The sequence below is a fragment of the Python bivittatus genome, unplaced genomic scaffold (genome assembly GCF_059951505.1).
Source record: "Python bivittatus isolate LINGU-HERP-01145 unplaced genomic scaffold, Pbiv_v1 ctg000080_np1212, whole genome shotgun sequence".
NCBI classification, from domain to species: Eukaryota; Metazoa; Chordata; class Lepidosauria; order Squamata; family Pythonidae; genus Python; species Python bivittatus.
In genome coordinates this window covers 69,273,087-69,295,852 of record NW_028277035.1, presented here as the reverse complement: position 1 = coordinate 69,295,852, position 22,766 = coordinate 69,273,087, and the positions used below count along the sequence as shown (strand labels likewise).

The window sequence follows — 22,766 nt, the reverse complement described above, 5'->3', positions numbered from 1 at the left end:
GCATCTAGATTCCCTGTACAAATTCAATGAACCATAAGTAGTAATTCCAAACAAAACTCCTGGTATGGAAGCAGACTTAGAATATACAGAAGAGTTACGATATGGACCAGATTTTTTCAAGTCATATCAAATAGTAACTCAGATGATCAATATTACAGGTCATATATTTCTTAGAATGATTTTCGATGCTTCTGTTGATCATGTTTCATAATTCTTGAGTAATCCAGCTGTGAAAGGTGGGAATGTCCACATTACAAACAGTGTGGACTGTTTGTAGAGCTATAAAAGTACTGTATAGCAGAAGAAATTCACTTGAATACTGTATAGGGATTTTCTAGAAGAACAAGTTGTTGAAGGCCTCGAATAAGAAAGAATGCTATTCAGGAATGAGGAGACTTATTAGGCAGAATGCAGGAGGATGATGAGGAATAAATGTGCTTGTGAGTAATGGAGAGTTGCAAAGTAGGAATTCCAAAATGGACATCCAACCTGGAAGAAGTTCAGTTGTCTATACCTGCTATTTTCTTAAGGCATTGGAAAACTGAAATTTGGATTTAGAACAACAGTTTAAAATGACCACTAGATGGCATTAATGGTCAGGGGGTTTCAAGACATACATATACATATACACATATATGCATATACATATACATACAATACACATGTTTACATACATATATAAACAATACATTTCAATAATGAAGAGTTTGTTTGTTTTAAGGTAACCTCTAAGGCAAATAAATGTTATACTTTAGCAAGTTTGCAATGTCTGCTGAACACAGTCCAATAAAAATAGGTAAATAAATAGGTATTTATATATATGGCAGACTAGAAATTATGGTCTTCCAGTTTCTAGCCTAGTGCTTTAACCACTGCACCAAACTGTCTCTCAACGCAGCTTAAAAGAAAAAAAAAAAAGCCTTGAAGTTAAATTTACCAAATTTTACTGAAAGGACTTATGAAAACAATAATGTAGAAAAATGGCTAATATTATGAGCTGAATGTAATAAAACATAAACTTTTCTACAAAGAAATTTACAACACCTCAGTTCATATTTTCAGCTCAGATAAAATACAATAAAAACTAAATGCCAGTCATGTCATAATCCAATTTTAAATTTCGAATAATATAGTGACATAATAATCATTTTCTTTCTCCACTGTGACAACAAACATTGAATCTCCTATTTTGGACTTTTTCATTTATAGCAAAAATAAACACATTTATAAGTAAACTTCAACAAAAAGCCTACACAATTCTCATAGTGGATGAATATTAATGATCGCCTTTTTTTCTCCATTTATTCAATTGATTATTATTCTGCTCCTGATGGAAGACAGGGTACCTCTGTAGTAACCAGGGTGGTGTAGTAGTTAAGATGTTGGACTCAGAGCAAGGAATGCCATGCAAGCCTATATGGTGATTTTGGCCAAGTCATTTGCTCTTTACCCATGTGGTTTTCTTGGTAAAAATACAGGAGTGGTTTCCCATTGCCTTCTGCGCAGTATGAATTGATGCCTTTGCCATTGTCACTAAAGTGATCATCTGCCTCCAACATCTTCCTATATTGCAACTGCCCAGTATAGGTGCCTGCTTGCTTTAGCTGGGCAGCTGGGATGACCTTCATGCCTTGGGTGACCCTGCTGGGAATACATCTCTTGGTATACACTCTCTGCACTCATCCTTCCCAGAAACACCTCCCCTGCCTGCCCCCCCCCCCCGCCATGATGAGGCAGCACAGCAGGATTTGGGGGCTGGGGGAGATGGAGGATGGAAAACACAGGCATGGAGAAAATCTATCTATGTGGTCCCTAGGACTTGAAAATGAATTGATGGTACATCATCATCATCATCATCATCATCATCATCATCATCATCATCACCATCTGCTCTGTCAGCCCTACCTACCCCACAGGTAGGGTAACAGAGAAAGCTGTCATAGAAGAGAATATATGTGGCTGTTTCCAGCAGCCAACACCCAGATAAGCAGGAAATGGCACCAGATAAACAGTCAGGGAAGAACAATACCCTACTCAAGGAACCATTAAGGAGGAAGCCACACTCCCACCAAAACTGGCAGGGCAAGCTACTACATATAAACAGCCAGCAAACCCAACTCTCCCTCCCTCTGATGATGTTAACTAGCCAGGTAATGAAATCTCTGCAAGCTCAGAGAGCCTCAAGAACCCACCAAAGAGTGTTCCATATGCTGCCTTGAGCTAATGGAGGAATGGTGGGATATAAATCTAATAAACAAACATACAAATAATGATATAACATGGCTGCTTCCAAAGTAGGATCCCAGACTATTATTGTATTTGTGTGTGGGTGTGGGTGTTTTATGAAGTAGTTTTGCTTGTATCTTGTTTGTCATTTCTTTCACAGATTCATGACAAGTGAGGACAGTATCTTGTTAGTTTCTTCCACTTTAAATCCTTGTACGTTTATAAATCAAAATTATTCATGCATATGTGACTCTGCAGCTCATTTCTCTCCTCCAGAATGTCTTATGCATGAAACATATTGTGTTGTAAGTTGAATAGCAGAGTCTTTTTTTAGGGTTTGTAAGGCTGTCATTGTATTAGCGTTTGCTGACTTTTAAAAGAGAACTATGAATAATTTTGAAAGAGTTGTGATGTGCAGAGGTAAGTGAAAAATACTTAAGACAAAAACTTTTCAGAAGCCTGGAGACATTTAAATATATTGACTGACTGGTATGCATTAAATCAAGGCATCCAGTCTGAAGAAAAATTGGGTAAAAACACTTTTTCAGGTTTCCTCCTGTTTAAAATTGTGCTGCAGCTACCTAGGAAGTCACAGATTAGGCTCAGTCTATGTTTGGCATGCAGGAGGTTCTTAGACCCAGAGTGGTGGATCTAACTCCATTCCCTCATCTGGTGACCCATGGATGTCCTAAATTATCCAATGGAATTTGCACTTTAGCCATTTGGAGGCCCATGTTTATTTGAATCATTTACAGGTAGTCCTAATTTAGTGACCATAATTGGGACCAGCAACATGTTCATTAAGTGAAGTGGTCACTAAATAAAACTGCAGCTATGCTGATGATCTTACTTCAGCTTTCCTTTGCTTTACAGACCTGCAAAGGTGGTAAATACGAGGACTGGTTCTAAAGTTATTTTTTCATCAGTGTTGTAACTGTGAACAGTCACTAAACAAGGACTACCTGCATATTCTATTTTTTTCTACCTTTTTAAACAGAAGATAGTGAAAGTTACTTGCAACCAATGACTTAACAAATATCAACAGCAAGAACTTTTTTCAATGCCCTACTCAACAAAGTCAATAAAATCCAGGAGAACAAAGGAGAATAGGAAACAAATATTTTCCCAACATGATCATACAGAAGTAAGAGGCAGGTACTTTCCCACCTCAGAAGAATGAGAACAGAAGTTATAGACAGGAGAATAGCAGGTTTCTTTGCTCTAAAACTGCTCCCCTTGAGTTTGGAAATTCAGACATTATGGTGATGCTGTTGAAAGGAATTACTGTTCAGTGAATGGTTTCACTCATACATTCAGACTGCGTCTGCAAAATTCCAGTCTTCGGTGCAATCTGCTTTTGTTATAATTCAATCTTCACTTTGATTCCATGCATTTACAGGGAGCCCTTAAATCCTAGTTGAAGTCTAGTCTTAAAGTCTAGAATTTTTAAGTGCCTTGAATAATAAACAAAGTGCTTCATTGTTACTAATCTAAGGTTGTGAGTATCCTTCAAGATTTTTAAAAATATACATACATAGATATCTATTACACAATTGCCTTTTGGAGTAAGCAATAATATGCAGAGTGCAGAAGAGTAACAAATAATAAGCCAAAAGAATTAAAAGCATGAGAAGAAGCCAGTGAAATACAGCTAAACAAGTTTATGGCAACATCATTTACTATACTTTTCTGTACCTTTCTATTCTTACAAACCATCTTTGCTTCAACCACATCCATTCACTGTTTTATATATGTTTATTCATTGAAGTTCTCACCTCTATTTTTTTCAGGTTTGTATCAATTCTGTCTAATCACAACTTTCTCAGTCTTCCCTTTCTCCTTGACCCCTTCCCTCTTCCTTCATATATTTCCTTTGTAATTGGATTCTTATTTGTTATCTCTCCAAATCATTTCAACATTTTACATAATGGTTCCTCAGGTTTACATTCCATCCACATTTACTCAGCACCTATTCATTCTTGACCCTATCTCTTCTTGTCTTCTGCACATATTTCTTAAAAATTTCCACTGTATTCAACTTTTAAGCTGAAAGATTAGTCCCGGGGAGGAAGGTGCATATGTACAAGCACATGCAGATGGAACATATAGGGAGAGTGGGAGAATGCACATGAACTACCCCTGTACACAAACACACAGCGCATGTTTTTCCTGACATGCCCAACTCTTCTCTATAATGAAGTGGGCATGTCTTATACACAGCTTCTTTTACACAGCCATTTTTGCTTCTTTTGTCAGACATTCATTCCTCAAAACAGACCACCATCCATTATTTTTCTACAAGTATTTACATGTCTTAGAAATTCTCTATCCATTTTCCCCATCTTTAGTCAGGATTCTACCACGGTATACAAATTCATCTGTTTGCTCTCGTTTTTCACCATTTATGTACTGCTTGCACTCATTTGCCCCATCAAGAGAAGCATTATCTTTCTTCATGTATTACTTGTTTTATTTATAATTTGGTTTTCCACCAATGCATGGTGCTCAAGGAAAAAAGTGATGTATCCCAGCTCCATGTTAAGCCATAAATAGTGGTTTCAAGCCATAGTTGCCAGGTTCCTACATCACACTAACCAAGACCAAGTAAATTATGGTATAGTTTAGTTCATGGATATAAAGTATTTGAGTATGTTGGGAGGGAGAATGTTGTGATACATACATACAACTCTGTCATGTAGCTGATTGTCAGTTTCCCCATATTGAAAGTCTGGTGTACATATGTGTTGGGGGGTGGGGGTGGGGATAGTGAGTTGATCCAAAGAGAGATGGATTTCTCTGAGCTCTGCATTTCAGCAGAGTCTCTTGTTTGTTCCAAGTTGCCCCACAGTCAGCTTTTTTTGTGAAAACTCACACATTTTTATTGGATGCCTACCTGCAGGTTCTGAGGTGAGACCTGTAATTCATACCATTCATTCTGCAGTTGAGCTGCATGTTTTGCTGTGATAAAATATAACAGGCCAATGAATAACCTGATGTCATTTACTGATTCCTTGAACAAGAGTTGGAATTTATTACACCAGTTTTATGGCAGCATGCAAAGGTCACAACAAGTTAATTGGTCAAAAAGGAGTACATGATCAGGGTTGTCACTGCAATAAGTGAACAGAATAAGAATGTAGTTAAGGCTGCTAGCCTTTAAGAAGTCCCCAAAGAACTGGTTTCTCCCCATCAGGCACCTGGCCAGGATGGTGAATGGGCCTGCTATAATTATATGAATTATGTGTCTAGTCCCTAGGGCACTATCTTTTACTCTATTTTGTCTTATTATTTTTAACATTTTCCTTTCTATTTGATTTTTTAACTCTTGTTAGTCACCCAAATACTCTTCAAAATTATCTGTTGGAGTCCAGCATTATTTGGCAAAACCTTTCAGAGTTTTTCCCTTTCCATTTAAATTATGTTCAAGGCCAAGATTAAAAACAACTGTGATTTGACACCCGTCTCAGACAGGCAGAAGAATTTTAATCTGACAGGGTGGGGTACCCAGCTGTTTGGTCGTGATGAGGGTAACACTAGAACAAACTGAGAAAGCCTAGAGTTTCAATTATGGATGAATGCTCGCATATGTGAGCAGAAGTTATGGTGAGGGAAATGGGTGGTAGAGGACATAATGTGGGAAACTGGCTTACTAGAATGGATAGTTTAAGAGGATTTTGGAAAGAAATGAACCACTGCCCCTATTACTGTCTTGGTCCTCCATACAACTTGTTGATTTGGGCTGAAAATTGCAGCAGTAACAACTCTGAAAATAAGACTGCCCTGTTTCTTCCTCCGAAATAATTATTGCAATGTTGTGCAATTACTAGTGCAATTACTAGTGAGATGGTGTACCATGATTTAGTGATTAAGGACTGTGAAACCCCAACTCAAGACCCCAACCCCCTAACTTGGTGACTTGGAGGATTCCCTCTGTCTCAGTTCAACTTACAGGATTGTTGTTAGGGAGGTACAGTTAGGAGAGACTCTAATGTAACTGCCTATAGCTTCATGAAAATGCAGACAGTAATAACAAGAATATGAACAACAATAATATCAACTTCAAAGGTCAGTTAGGCCTCTTTGATGTAGGGATCCAAATGAAAGTATCCACAATAATAGTTTGAACACTTCTGTTTAAAGAGCCCACCGCCTCTGGGACATTGTTTCCACTGTTGAATTGCTTTGACTGTTAGACGGTATTATTCTCCCTAACATTCAGGTGGACTTTGTCTTCCTAAAATTACATCCATTATTCTATATCCTGCATGGAACATTTTTTAACCTGCATGAAGAGTACAAGCCATTCCAGTCTGTTTCAGTCCCACATCCTATGTCTAAACTTCTATTTTCTGAAGCTGTTTGACCTGGCAACAGTTATTCCTACCTTGTTTACATCTTAATTAAGCAACTGCAATGTGCTGTATGTGGATCTACCACTGAACAGCATCCAAAAATTGGTGTTAAATGTGGCAGCTAGGCTGTTAACTGGTATGCAGTATTGGGAATACATCACACCAATATGAAATATTTGCCTTGGTTGCCAATTGTTTTCTGGGCACAATGCCCAGATTTTTTGTTTTATATTCCTGGGTGTTTGAAAGGAGTTTTTATTATTTTTTAAAAAGTTATGCTAAGTCTATTTTAGGCTGTATGCTACAATTTTGTAGTGCTTCCTGACTTGAAGTATCAGAAAACACCATCATTTTTCAGCAGTCTTGGTCATAAGGAACTCTAGGGGGCTGCAAAAATGGGGCTCATTGGCTATAAGTTATCTACCCTTTCCCTAAAAGACTTGGAACATATCTGTCTGAAGGAACATCCATCTCAAAATGAGTGTGGCTAGAAGTTATGATGTGGAGGCAAAGCTGTTGTGAAGATACTGCTTCTTGCAGAGTCTCACTATCAAGAATCTGCAAAAGGGCTTTCTCCTGTGTTGCTACCAGACTGTGAATCTCTTATGTTTAGAGTTGTGACTGGGATATCTGTGTCTTTTCAGGCATGCCAAGAATTACATTTTTCATTCAATATTTTGAATAACTTATTTTTTTGTAGGAGTGGTCTTGGAATCCCCCAGGTTATCCATGCCCCCAGGTTATCCATGAGTGCATTCCAAATGGGCCTCAGTGTTTCATGGCAACCATGGACTTGTCCCAAATTATTTTGGCCTTATATATAGGGAGTCATCTGCTATACCTAATTTTATGTCTGAGCAGATACAATGAAATCTGAATAAGGAGGACATTGTGATCATCCCTTTACCACAGACAAATCACTTTCTGGTCAACATGTAGTTGATCAGCATTCTTGACTTTTGCAGAGGTGGCTGACTGATTAGTATGGTCCATCCCAGGTTCCTATGGACTTTCTGAAAGTGCTTAGAGATTTTCTCTAAGTTACATTTTTCTCAGTTATATTTGAATTTCATTGTCCATAAATATAAATGCATTCATTTCATTCAATTTATATTGAATACAAAAATGCATTTTTATCTTTCTATTTATATTGATAGACATTTGCAGTATATATGGTTGTACTTGCAGCATATATCAATTTGTTTCCACAATTTGAATTGTGAGGCCAGTTGAAATACTAGCTGTACAGAAAGTATATACAGGAGACAATTTAAGTTGCTGACTCAAGTCTGTATTTGTAAGGTTCTAATAATGACCAACCAGAGTTCAAATGAAGGCAAGGTTTTTTTAAAAAAATATTGTTGCCCAACTTTGAACCTTAACAGTAAGTCAAAATGTCATCAATTTGATATTCTTGAAGCCACAGGTTAGGGAAAAAAAAATAGCTGCCATTCCATTGCCAAATTGCATGTTCCATTAAATACATAACCTTCAGATCCCTGGGCATCTTCAGGGAAGAGAGCCACACACAGTCTATATTGCAATGGCAGTATGTGGTTTTCAACTCTGATGCCGCAAGAAGTGATCTTCTGTATGGCAGTTGTTTAAATATTCTATTAGTGCCAATGAGAGGTTATTGCATTTAATAGCCACACAATAATCAAGGCTGAGAAGGGAAAAATTAAGCCTTCCTCCACAGTGCATCATGGTGTTGGCTGAATGGGGGAGGGAATGGCCCCTCAGATTAAAAAAATAGCCCCCCTCCACACTCCAGGAGCTGCATGCCTTCTATATAACATCCCATCTTGTTTGACCCTCAGGAGCAAGAGTTTTTCCCTAATAGCTCTGCAGATGAGCAAAACAGTTGCGTAGCACTACTGCAGATAATTGTGTTAGATTATCTCAACTGTTTATGCAATAATGTGTTTTAAAGGCACTGTAACTACATCACCTGACTACTCATGTTTTAAAGCACATTTAAGCGCTCTACCCTCTGCAGTATTTGAACATTTTATACCAGAAGACTCTTAGCGAGAGAAGTGTTTGTTTATGTGGAATGAAATGAATGAGTGGCATGAAAACAGTGAACACCATGGACGTCATTCATAATGAATGTGAATCCCAGGCAATGTGTGACTGAAAAGGCCTAAGCCACAAATAAAAATGGCTTAGTCACCTATTGACCTTTCTCATAAAAATTCTTGTCTACATATTTTGAGCAGAAAAGAAAACTTTAGCGTTAGCATAAGCGCTTTGCCTTACACTTTTTACATCTTTTGCCGCTGAAAATAGTTTGGGTTTTTATCATTTTATAATGGATTTTTTCCCAATTTGATCTTACTTATATTTACATGTTTGCTTCTGCAAAAATGCTCTATATTTCCTACTCTGGCAATTGTAAAGAAATGTTAATGCTCCATTATAAATTCACTGTTAAGATACAGAGCAGGAAACCTGTGATGTGAGCAAATAGGGTCCTGTTTGAATACAAATAACTTTAGCAACTGTCAAACAGGGGCAGGTAAAGCAGAGGGAATATTTGCAAACTAGAAATTGTTTAATGTTTTAAAAAAAATTACTATAAGAGGATATTGTAGGACAGGCATTTCTTTCTTTTGAAATAATTTTAATAGCTATATACAGTGGAACCTCGGTTTACGAACTTAATTCGTTCCGTGACTCTGGTTGCACCCCGAATTGGTCGCAACCCGAAGGAAATTTCCCCATAAGGTTCAATGTAATTACTGTTAATCCGTTCTGGCGTGGAGGACAGGGAGGCGGCTATTGCTTGGAGGGAGAGTCCCCCTCCCTACGACCACATGTCAGGGGTGGAAAATGGCCACGGACGATGTGTCAGGGGTGGAAAAATGGCCGCGGACCACGTGTCAGGGGCGGAAAAATGGCCGTGGACCACATGTCAGGGGCGGAAAAATGGCCGCAGACCACGTGTCAGGGGCAGAAAAATGGCCACGGACCGTGTCACAGGAGGGAAAATGGCCGCGTATCCTGTTCGTACCCCAAGGCAGAGTTCGCAAACCGAGGTAAATTTTTGCAGCCGGAGCTGGTCGTAACCCGAAAAGTTCGTTAACAGAGGCGTTCGTAACCCGAGGTATCGCTGTAGTACTCTTATTCTGCTTAGGCAATATGCCATCTTCAGTGGAGATACTGTATAGGTAAGGGATATAAAGAGTTAACATGTTAAAAATCTCTGTTTTTAGTGCGTATATTTAAGACATTTGGTTAAAATCCAACATTATACAAATAGACTTCCAACGGTGCATGAATCAATGGGTTTTTCCCTCTCTCTCCTTTTCTTGCAATGCTCCAGACCCCATTTCTGCTCTTGGGGAATTTCCCAACCATATAAGCTGTTTACAGGGGTTCAGGAGCTAGACAGGCATTTGCTTTTCACTCTTTTCCTCTGAGAAATAGAATTCTTTTGGGATGAGGACAAAATGCATAGGTTGAATATCACACTAGACAGCAAATCTTTTTTTATCGTTGAACCAGGCACATGGACTGAATGTCACCATCCTGGAATTTTTCAATCCTCACTAGAATTATGGACTTTCAAGTATAACAATGTGAGGGGAAAATGGTGTGCTAATAATGCAGATGCCATTGGACTGCATCCGGGTCATGTTATTGGGTATTTAAGAACAGAAGTTATACTTTTTTTTTCCTTGCTAGGAATCAGTGTTCTAGAAATAGAAGCAAGTTCTAAACTAATCTTAATTCAGAATTTTTTTAAAAAAAAATTATTTACTGCAGCCAAAATGCCAAAGCACTTTCTTATGTAATGAATGAAAAAACTGGCAAACAAAGGGCAGCTCTGAAACCTGATATTTAAGCTCTGTCAGAAGAACATTTCTACATTGCTATGACTAAAGATGTCAGCTAATTCAGAATGGATGGTGTTAATCGCTTATCAAGCATTCTGATATTTTTGGTGCCCAACTCAAACTTCTTCACTTGCTTTTACTAAATTATCAGACACCATTTCATCCTGAGGAAATTAATACTAAGTAAAGGTTCAAAAGGTTAGGAATCTGTTTTTTTGTACATTTTCCCCCTATTGTGTGGAAACTACATCAATAAAATTTAATAGGAAGTTGAAAGTGAAATTAGAGCAAACTGTGCACTTAATAATACCCCAGTGGGGACTCATTAATATCTCAATACACACATGTATTATCTTAATCGCACATGATCCTTCAAGAAATTGCTTTTTTTTATTTTATAAAATGTTTTCCGACAACTCTTCTGGAAACAAGTTTTAAGCTGGTCTCATTTTATTAAATTCCATCTGCGTAACAAAAAAGATAGATAGGAAAATTAATTTACTAATTTCTATTATATGAGACACTGCATTTATATTGTTATTAATGTCTGTAGTTCTTTAGAAGGTGTGAAGAACTAGGAAAAGAACAGGGCAGGGCAAGTCAGTGATTACTAGGACAAATATTATGATATTTACCAAACCAAGTTATATCTCATTTGTCAATTTGTCCTCTCTCACTTAAAATGTAAGACAACAATTAAGCAATCAGATTAATTCCAGATTTGTGTTAGGTTCTTTTCAGAAACTGAAGTGCAAGATCGGTAAATCTGTGGTGGGAAATTATCTGCATTGCCAATTTCTTGTCATCCATGAGATCAGCACCGCTAAATGACTACTTTTGCTTAAACTGCAAAGTGCAGGATCCTTTTCTTACCAAATGTTCAAGATTTAATATCTTTAGCCATTTTTATGCCTTTTTAGTTTTGTGCAGCACCCAGAGTCCACTGGAGTTGGGCGGCCAATAAATTTATAAAGGAGGAGGAGGAGGAGGAGGAAACAGTGAAAGATAGTATTTATAAGTCATTTCACAAATGCTACATTTGAATGTTTTCCCTTAAACTTAAATCTTAAAACGTATCTCCTAGTTTAGATAAAAAGCCCAAAAATATGGCCATGAAACCTTTGGCACCTTGGACTGAAATCAGCTGATGGATGGGATGTGGTGTGAGGATTGATTCACCAAACTGGAGGCATCTTCAATTTCTACATTGTTGTGGCTTGCAGGAGTGTCCACAGGGGGCTCAAGAGGGCCACAGCCATCTGGTGATCCATGTAAAAAAGGGGGAGGTCTTTGGTTGAATGGTTGTGGCCATAACCTTAACTTTTTTGACACCTCCCTGCAGATACCTCTGATTGCTGGATTAAAAAATGAAACCTTCAATACTTAGTTATTTGACAATATTTTTCTATTTCTTTGGAGCACCTTGGAACAAAGACAGATGTGCGTGCGCGCACACACACACACACACATGTATTTGTCACCAAACAATATCTGTAAGACTAACAACATTATTGACTGAAGAATCCTTTGCAGTTGTGTTGTCAGTCTGGGGATGCATCATGATGACTTTCCCTTAAATATCAATGGCTAAGAAAAAGATACTGTATGTCTGTAACTCAGAATATTTTTTTTCATGTGGAGATTATTATGTCTGTTTATGATGAGGAAGGGAGAACTACCCCATTTTACTTCACTTTATTTTAGGGTTCTCAGAAGGACTATAAATCCTGGATCAGGCATATCTCTGGAATACTTGTCTTCAGAGCCTTCCTTTCTTTTCTGTGAAAAGGCTATTTCTTTATATTTCTAGCTTCTGATTTCTTCCACTTTGGGCTTGAGTTTTATTCATCAACCAGAGTTACTTTTTACTGCATCTGTTATGATGGTCACACTGTTTAGTACATCTTCAATCAGAAGAAATTCAAGAAGAACAAGGGGATCACCTCAATCAATTTTGTAGTCGGTTGTACAAAAATTACAATAATAATGAATTATAATATACATATGAAAATATTGCCAATAGTTTTCCTGCTTATTGCAAGCATTTGTTTATATTTCTGGCAATACTAACCATATATTACACTGTTTGATTTTGAAAGGTATATATGTTGAAAATAAATTCCTTTAAAAAGCAAACCTGGCAGTACATTGCATGGGTAGGGCCCTGTTACTCAAGCACAGCTACAGCTTAAATACAAAGACAAATACATTGTTAATAATTGCTAATTTCTTTTAAACCATTCAAGTTGCCTATCCAATCTTCCATTGTTTTGTGGGATTGTTTGAGTTGCTTACTAATGGGGGGGGGGGTTAGTGCCTGTGAGTCACTCTTGACTCCTGGCGACTGCCTGGACAATTCCCTACAGTTTTCTTGGCAAGATTTCGGCTGTGGTTTGCCATTGCCTCCTTCCTAGGGCTGAGAGAGAGACCGGCCCATAGCCACCCAGCTGGCTTCATGCCTAAGGCAGGACTAGAACTCATGGTTTCCTGGTTTCTACCTGGTGCTTCTAACCACTAGACCAAACTGGCCCTCAACTAATGGATAGTTCCAAAGAAAACATAGGCCCTCTCCTCCAGAGAGCTCTGAGGCAAGATATTTCTGCTACTTTTTCCAGCCCTAGTCTGGAGTTCATTTCAGTATGATATGAGTAGGGTTACCAGATATCTGAAGTGGCAAAGGAGGAAATGAACAATTGGAAAGGAAGACAAATGGAGGGAAAAGGAGGACACACTGTTTACAGCATTAAAAAAAAAAAAAACCTGTAAAAAATATACTTGAGTCTACATGTATATGAAATTACTTTTTATAGCATCTTAAAGGCTGGTTCTTCATTTGCAAAATTTTCCCAACAAATCTTTATTTTCAAGAACATATGCTCATGATAATTAGAATCAATGACATGCTTTTCAAATTTCACCATAGAAATGTAGGACGGGTCATGTGATGTACAGGCTACAGTGATTATAGATTTGAAGGGGCTGGATTGAAGCCGTTTGCTGGAATCAGGAAGTAAATTAAATAATGTAAATCTAGGCTGTCAGATAAGTTGACAGATGAGGGAAAGAAAGAAGCAGACAATTTACAAAGTTACAGTACAGAAATGTTTGAATGACTGCTGTTGTGAAAACCATCCATTAAAAAAAAAAAGATAGTCAAAAAGCTGGACAATATTTGATTTTAAGGCAATGCCTACTAGATGGAGGATGTGAGGACAAAAAAGAGGACATGTCCTCCTTTTGCTTGACTCTGGTAACCCTAGATATAGGACAAAAATGGCTTGCCTTTAGTGCTCTTACTTAGTCTAATAACTATTTCCTATTTATATAAGGAGTTCAGTGGTAGCAGTGGAACATGTTAGGAAATGGAATGGAATATGTTCCATATTCCTTAATTTGCCTTCCAAAATAGGGATCCATATTATGTCATGGTTCAGTGCTACTTCCACAGCTATTGCCAGGATTTTTATCACAAACCAGTAAGTTGTTGCATGAAAGATGGGAAAAGTAATAGAAGCAGTGGCTAATTTCTTGAAAACCCACACATCTTTTAAAATATCCATCCCACTATACCAGTTTTCTGTATTATGTCTTCCATAACTAATTCATTCATAACATTGTCAATGTTTTCTAAGGCTTTTTGCTTGGGAAATAAAGGGAAAAAATAGAATCCCCTAGACTGTATTGCGTTACTGTAAGCTTACATTCAGAAATTCAGAGAACTATTGGTTGAATTTAAGACCAAGAATTTATAAGAATTTATAATTCCAAGTTCTAATGGGGCTAGCTCAGCCAGAATTAAGTGCAAATAATGGCTATTCTCTCTTCCATTTTTTGCTTGCTTATATTACAGTGCTAGGTGCTACTTTACAGCTTTTAAAATTATAAATGTTTTGATTCTATCCTGATCCACAATTGTCCTAAATTGACCCTATGCTCTCCACACTTTTTAAAATCTGGCATACCATGTCATATTCTTACTCATATACCACCTCTCCCTAAACCAGTGGCATCTTTGTGCAATGTCAAAACAAAGTCAGACAAAAGCAATGTTGTGCTGTCATGATGCAAGTTCTACCCTTTGTGTTGTGTTATAATCACATATAAATGTCCCAAAGGGATAGACCTTGGGATCGGACAGCATGATGAATGTGTGACATCATCAAACAAATGCTGCCCTTATGTGCTTTCATCCCAATGTCTGACACATAAGTTGCAGCATCTTGATAAAGATGTCATTGTGCTTAATTTGTTATGGATGCCCCCACCCCTCATTCTGAGCATACCTATGGTTTTAAGATTAAATACTCACATGGGGGTAACATTTCCTGACAATCCTAGGGAGCTGATACAACAGATTTATTGCTCATAGCTTTCCATTAAGAAATGTGTGAATTGGCCATGATCTCCTTTGTTATTCTTCTTTAGCAAATTCTGTCTCCTTGTCAATCTCTTTTTATTCAACTTTAATTCACAGCAAAGCCATGGCAATGGCTTTGTTGACATCCTTATCATTTCCATGGCAGCAGGGTATCCTCTCTTAAACACAACTGCAGCATCATGCACAGTTGGAAAAGTATTAGAATATGATCCAAAATGTGTATTATACGATTAGTATTTTTAAAAAAGAGAATGATTTGTGAACTTGCTGAAACAAAGATTAATTTCCTTAGATTTAAGAACTAAAGGATCCCTTAATTATTGCATAAAAAAAAAACCCTATCATGTTATTGAAGTATTTTAAACAACAGTCTTTGCAAGAAAATATACCTTAGAACTTCACAGATGGAATAGACAGCCAGGTATACAAAGCAGAAGTGTTAACAGAAAGAAAATACAGCATTTAGTAGGCCTTTAGAGTGAAAATTAAGTTCAGTTTACTGAAGCTTTCTATTAGAATATAACCATGTTAGTTTGTTGATTGGTTGGTCACATATATAACCTGTTCACTCCTGATTAAAAGAAGCCCATGCTGCTCATGTGACAATAAGAGTCACTTTTTGTGAGATGGGCAGTATCTAAATTTGAAATATAAATAAATAAAATTAAAAAATTAAAAATAGTTAAGCACCTGTAGGCATAAATAGAAATCCATGCCAAACCCTGAGATTTTAATTCCTCTGTCTCCTGCAAATTCATTTCTACTTTAGCAAATACCGAACTAACTTTTATATATAAACTAGTAGCTGTATTTTAAAAGAAAGTGCTAAACCAGCCAGCTACAAATTTTCTGTGGTTCTTTCAAGACATCAAAAACTATTGATTTCTCAGGCATGGGAACTGATTTAAAAACATTATTATACAAGCCATCCACGGAACTATATGTTTCTTGAAAAAAGTAGTTTATTTTAAAGTCAGAATTCCTGGATTGACAAATTGAGAACCCATGAAGAATAAATTGAATTCAGGCTAATTCATGCATATGGAGAAAAAAGCAGAGAGTGTAAGAACACAGAGCACTTTAATGCACTTCCTTTGTGTTTGTATGGAGATGCTGCCTATTTTCCATTAGGCAATTAAACTGATACGCTTTTCTCTTCTTGTAAAAAATTGTAACTTTCAAAGGCAAGCTGCTTTTCCCTTTGTTTTCAATTAGATGTGGTGTTGCCAGATTTTGTTATCAGATGGATTTGGAAGCAAACTCTTCCTGTCTTAAATTATTTTATCTTAAGCCAGATTCCCTATTAAGTTTATCTTGGTGTTTACAACTATCCTTCCCATCCTCTGCCCGTGTCTATTTCGTTTCTCTCCCCTCCCCTCCCTTCTCCCACATGATCCAAACTTTGCTTTTAAATGGAGAAAAGGAAGAAAAAAGGAGAAAGTAGAAACAATGTAATACCAAATAGGGCATGCTTAGTTTGTTTATGTGTGTGTTTTAAAAGTATCACATCTTAATTAAATGTACCATCATTCTATAATTTTTTTGTGGCACAGATGTTCTGTGAAATAGCCTTCAGGCCACTTAGACTAAAGGCAACGTGGTCTTTTGTTCTCTAACGGTTGTCACTGCTTTGTGGCTCTTTTTTTTTTTTTTTTTGCCCCAGAGTTACAAGAAAAGGTTATGGTTGGCTTCACACTCTTTTTTGAAGGATTGTCCAAGTGTATATCATCTCTTTCCCTTTGGTTGTCAGCATTTGTTTTAATGCATCGCTTCAAAACAGCTTTAAAACATTTGTTTTAATGCGTTTCAGCAAGGCATGTGGGGTAAGGGTAGTGACCATGAGCGCCTTATGTGCTATTTCCAATTCTTTATTTTTCCCACTCTCCACAGCCTCTTTGTCTTGTCCCTTATTTCTTCCCCAACCACTGTGTGCTCTCCTTCTCTTTCCTCACCAGCATGGGCTCTGCCTGTATGAGCCTAAACATCAAGGAGATTTGTAGACCCTTCAGGTTTCAGTATTCCCCGCTCCTGTATGGTAATCTGACCATAGTAATGCCATTCAAAGGAAGAAGAACTTTGTGATGAAATCCATTGAAATGGAAAATGGGGGAGAGATGATGATTCTGTTATTGTTATTTTTGCAAGGGCAACAAATCTGGGTTAGGGCCTTCTCCTACTGGGTTGTTGATGAGCTGCTTACCCATCCTCAAGTCAGCACAAAACTACATTATCCCCATTTTCCAAACTAATTCTGCCTCTTTGCAGTCAGGATTCCATTAAGTGGCAAGCAATTTTCAGAGCAGCAAGGAATGCAGAAAATGTAAGCATGCAATACCCATTAATGCAGTGCTTTACCCCCAAGGGGGTAATTTGGGCATATCCTAGGGGTAATGGAACAATGTGTAGTTGCTTGTTTGTGAGGATCCAGTTTGGGACTGCCACTGTGGAGACACTTGTGTAAAACAACAGAGTCTGTTTTGTTTTGTTTTTGTGGGGGTGATGACATTATTCAGGACAAAGAAAAGGGGTAATTGGGTCAAACAGTTTAAGAACCACTGCATTCATGAGTGATTTTGAGAAATGGATGGCAAATATTACATTATATGCACATGTGTGGGAAGGTAGACATGGAAATAGAGAGTGCTAGATTTCAACTAGAAGTGAATATAAGTTGTTTCGCCCTCAAACTATTCAGTGGCTGTCAACTGTTTGCAATGTTTACCATTTCTGAAATAAAATAAATATTTAGTCCTAATTGTGTTGTTCAAATCTCTGGGGAACTTCAGTCTAGTTTGTGCCTACTTGGGACAATGACCTGTGCTTCAAGTCATTGCAATCACCTGAATTACCTCCAAGGTAACAGGTAACAAAGCTAACAGATTTTACTTTCCTTGAAATGCCCCTGAGAAATGTCAGAATAAGGAGGGAAATGCTTACTTTAATATAGAAAGAACTAAGGATGATTTAAGCCTCTTTTGCTCATATTCTGAGGATGAAATAAAGACAACGTCATGGGGAGATGGCAGAAAACATCTTTTCAGGGCATGTTAGTGCCATGGTTAGGTGCAAATGAAGGAAGGCCCCAATGACTCAGAGAAGGAAGGCAAGCATCAAGGGGGGTGTACCCCTGTGCAGCTTTGAATCTTATGCAAAACAAAATCATGCCAGGATGCCTAGTCACATTTAATAACATTTGTGGGCAATACTATCTTCTTCTGGCACTTTCTTTCAACAGAAATAAAAATAAAATAAATCTCCCCAGCAATATTGGAACTTTGGTACTTTGATGAGTATCCACTTTTTGCCTGAGATAGAGAGGCCATCTGAATTCAGCATCAGAAGGAAGGATAAATATTTTAATAAATGTACAAGATTGTGCACACAACAGTGCTGTCATCACTGTGTGAAAAGGCCCTTGAGGCCCTTGAGCCTAATAAATCCAATGGGATTTATTAGTAACCCTACATCTCTACATGGTAGTAGTATGGCAGTGATCCTCCCTCTTCATTTCATAGGGTTGTTTGTCTATCTCAAATATACAGGGAATCTTTCAGAATTTTGTGGCGTGGGGACATTGCTGGGGAAAATATTATCAGGAAAGGCTTCCTTTTTTCAGTAAAAGACAGAGGAAAACAAAACAAAACAAAAATCCTCTGTTAACTTGTATTTAAAATACCTTAGAATTCTGCTTATCCATCCCTGTGCCACCTTCCTATCTGAGCCAAAGAAATGTATGACATAGGGCATTGAGTAAGCAACTATTTTCCTTACTCAACAGTTGAACTATTCCTTGAAGTTGTCCTACCTTGCTAAATGACTGGAGTTTGGGGAGGCATCATCCTTGAGATAGCAATATCTGATTAACTGAATTTATTGTTATTGCAGACAATTGTTATTAATGAAATGGGTGACAACCAATGCAAAATGATGGTAGCATACAATAGCTAGCAGTTTGCAGCCAGAGGAAATTCAAATATAAAATCACTACAGATGTTTAAATGTTAGGGGCAATTCACACAGCATAACATTGATTTAGCAACTACATTTGCCTAAGATTTATCTGCAGTTAAATCCAGACATATAGACTTATCCTTCATCAAAAAAGTTAATGAAAGTTTGGGGTTCGAGGCTGATAGAAGTAATACTTACCAATTAGTATTCCTATGATGAAAATTATTTAAAAGATAGCTTCATTGACTTTCACTTAAGGGCTGATGGAGATAGAAAGTAACAGATGAGCATCTGGAAGGCTAATTGTATTACAGCTCAAACTAATTGTGTTGTACATGTGTTGAGTTTATCAATTTATAACTCCAATTAACTGTTCTTTTCCCTATAGATACCCCAAATCAGTTATGCTTCAACTGCACCAGAACTAAGTGATGACCGGCGCTACGATTTCTTCTCACGGGTTGTTCCTCCAGACTCCTTCCAGGCACAGGCAATGGTGGACATCGTGAGAGCCCTGGGATGGAACTATGTTTCCACCTTAGCTTCTGAAGGCAGCTATGGTGAAAAAGGCATGGAATCTTTTATACAAATTTCCAGAGAGTCAGGTAGGTGAGGAATAATTCTGTATGTAATAGAACACCATATAGATTATAATTATGATATTTTATTATATAAATACCCCAGAACAAAGTTGTGTGTGTGAATGTGTGTTTCAGAATCAAAGTTTGTTTGTTTAAAAAAACCGTTCTGTGTTTTATAATTTTGTTTCAAAGGTCCTTCAAACTGTTTTTGATTTTTGTAAGAATTTTCAGAACTCATCACTTAGGGGTCTGAGGAACTAAATGGCATTAATACTCTGTTAAGGAAAGATAGAACGGTGAAATTGTATCAAGTTTCTGATGCCCCACTATTAGAAACCTTATATTTTGGAGTGATAGTACAAAGCAAAACTTCAGCATATCGAGTCTTTATCTCTTCAAGTCAGGAGTACTTCTGAAACCAGTAATTTCTTAGATACAAACTTTATGTCAGACAGTTCATGCGTATTTTTCAAGTAGCTTTGCACTTTTTTAATTGGATGGGCTGTCTTCAAGAGGAAATCTCTTGTTTTCTGATTGAGGGATCAAATATTATTAGCTCTGAAGTAGTACTGAAATAGCTACAAGCTTTCACAGAACGTATTTTGGAACCTAAAGATGTTCAAAATTCTGGTGCTTTATAGTCAAGGACTGTTTAGATGTACGTGAAGATACTCTCTCTATACTCCAATTTTTAAAAAATAAATTAATGATTTTTAAATGTTTATGTCTTGGAAATCTTTTGCCTCTTAAGGGATATGCTAAGGAATTCTTCCCACGTTTTACTGAAATGTTCAAGCAAGATTATGTGGCACATTCTGGAATTAGGATACATTCTTTTGCTGATGTGTAGTATAACCTAGATCAGTAAATGTAGGCAAGCTCTCTTCCATCTAAGTTTATCTGCTATTGTGGAGAATCTCACTGATGAATCACTGACAAATTTCCAAACCATCCCAGAATACTTTAGAACACAGTTTGAAAGCCACTAATATAAAAATATCCAGTCTGCTTCTCCACAATAGAATATATCAGCTATTTAATGTTTCTGAAAGAGGTGTTTTCTCAGCATCGTGGAACATTCCAGAAGGCGGGTAAAGGGAAGCTAGTTTTCTGTTAGTTCAAATTCTTAAAATATTTGGTGGATTTACAAAGAAGGACACATGAAGAGAAGTTAATTAAATGAAAGGCTTTGGCCATGGTTGTTTGTTATAGCCTTACTAGCTTGAGAAAACAATATGATACATTTAGATTAAAGTATTCATTGGAATTGGAATTCATTCATTGGAAGAATATTAATGACAATAGTTGAAATAAAAATGAGAACATTCATAGAAATTAATCCAAAGATGGCATTGGTCAGTAAAATATCACAATAACTGTAAAAATATACAAAACACATTAATTATGTTGATGAGGCTGTATATGCATTGTATCATACATGAGATTGTAATAATTTAATGGGGGGGGAAATCAAGCCAGCGTCCTAATATATCTCTCTAGTTTTGCTTGTTCCTTGACCACAGAGAGAACAAATAGACTTACATCAAGTGCAAGAAGCTTCATACAGTGTTGGGTTTCTCCACTATTGGAACAAATACCTTGGTGGTGTTCAGTAGCAGTCTAGATGGGAAGCCACTCACCTGCCCAAATTGGGAAAGAGGACATGCCCAGGTACTTTGATAAAGTCATTGATGGGCCTTAACATATGAAAAGTTGAGAACCACTGCTATACCTTGCTATATCCTGTGGTTGAAAGTCATTCCATTCTTCGTAAATACATCGTTCTCCAGATCCAGGATGGGGAACTTGTGGTCTTCCAAATGTTGCCACAATGTAACATGCAGCATCACTCATCATTGGATTAGTGCTTCTGAAACATTTGGAAAGCCACCGGTTTTCTACTCCTAGCTGAAATACTTTGAAATAAATTATTTTAAATATTTTTTATGCTAAAGACTGTGCTAAAATGAACTAGATTAAGCAAATATATGATATTAGATTAAAAATTACTTTTAAATATTTACCAGCTAGATTTGCTATGCAATGAGGTTTTTTTTTTTTAATCTAAAACATGTCATGTGAAGAATGTGCAATAATAAATTATAGGAAGTATCTGTTTGATATCAGATTAAATAACAAGTCAGATAGCAGCAGAATCTATATTTTTGCAGTCTGCCTATATTATCCATATATTAAACAGCATCTGCATAATTACTAATGCTATAAACCGTCACTGAGTAATTAAAAGTATTCTACTCTTCCATATAATCCATGTAAGAATTGTGGCAGTGCTATGGTTTAAAACAGAGCTCTTTACAAGGAAAATTCTAGGTGCTGGTCTTCAAGAAGATGTTGATACTTGCTTGCATTTTCCTGTTTGTCTGAATGCATATTTATGTAACATTAGAGAAGGAAAATGTCTGGGATTCAGTATCTCAGGATCTGATAGAACTGAAATGTGAGTTAATAATGAAAAATACAAGTTCATCCATTTCCAAAACTAAAATTACAGCTTTTGCATTTCTGGATTGTGCAGATATGTAGCAGTTGCCTACTGATTAAGATAGATAGATAGATAGATGATAGATAGATAGATAGATAGATAGATAGATAGATAGATAGATAGATAGATAAACATCAACATATCCAATAGGTGCTTATAGAAATAACTCAACCATATTTTCAATGTACTAATGGATACATATTAATTTATTTAGATTGCAGGAATGCTGATAATTGTTAGAGCATAAAAACACATCAGAGTTTTTAAAAGACCACCATTACACATTACCTTCCTGTTTAAAATAATTAATCATACAGTTATAGAGCTTAACAGTTTCAAAATGTTTACATTTTATTTTTTTAATTATTTCAGCATCTGCTGGATTCTAATTCATATTCCAAGTTCATGGTTTGATTTTGCTGGGTTTCTTTTTTATATCCATTCCATGATGGATTCATTGTCCTCATTATACTGCCTGGGCTCACACACAGCACTTAGGCCATCTGTTTTTGGTTTCACACCACTTCTGATCTCTCCCATTGTAGCTTAAAACAGACCACTATAGTTTATTCAGCAAAGCACAATTAAATATGTTGGCTTAGTATGATATGTGAACATAGCTACTGTTCCTCTTTTCTGCATATTTTACCATGCTTAATGACTTGGAGATTGGACGTGTACTGTGGAATTGTACACAGTTTCGTCTCACTTCTTATACATAGATACTATTGCTTCCCATCCATGAAATGTTATTCCATCAATCCCTCTCCTTCCAATAGCTTTTTCAACCATGTTGACGAAAGTTATGATACATAGGAAGTAGGATTGTTATGATTTGAAAACACACTTCAAATTTGTTTATAATTAGAGTTTTCATCCAGTCCAGATTGGTATTTTCCAGTGTTTCCTCTGGGTTGGATATAAGGTCACACT

The 22,766-nt window shown here is 36.9% G+C and overlaps 1 protein-coding gene across 1 annotated transcript in view; it reads left to right on the top strand.

The window, feature by feature from the left end:
• The window catches only part of GRM7 (glutamate metabotropic receptor 7), a 421,378-nt gene that overhangs the window by 112,573 nt on the left and 286,039 nt on the right, over positions 1–22,766 (top strand). The window contains exon 2 of the mRNA XM_088134322.1: positions 19,138–19,354. Within this exon, the coding sequence (XP_087990448.1) occupies positions 19,138–19,354 (217 nt within the window). The remainder of the gene's footprint in view (positions 1–19,137; positions 19,355–22,766) is intronic.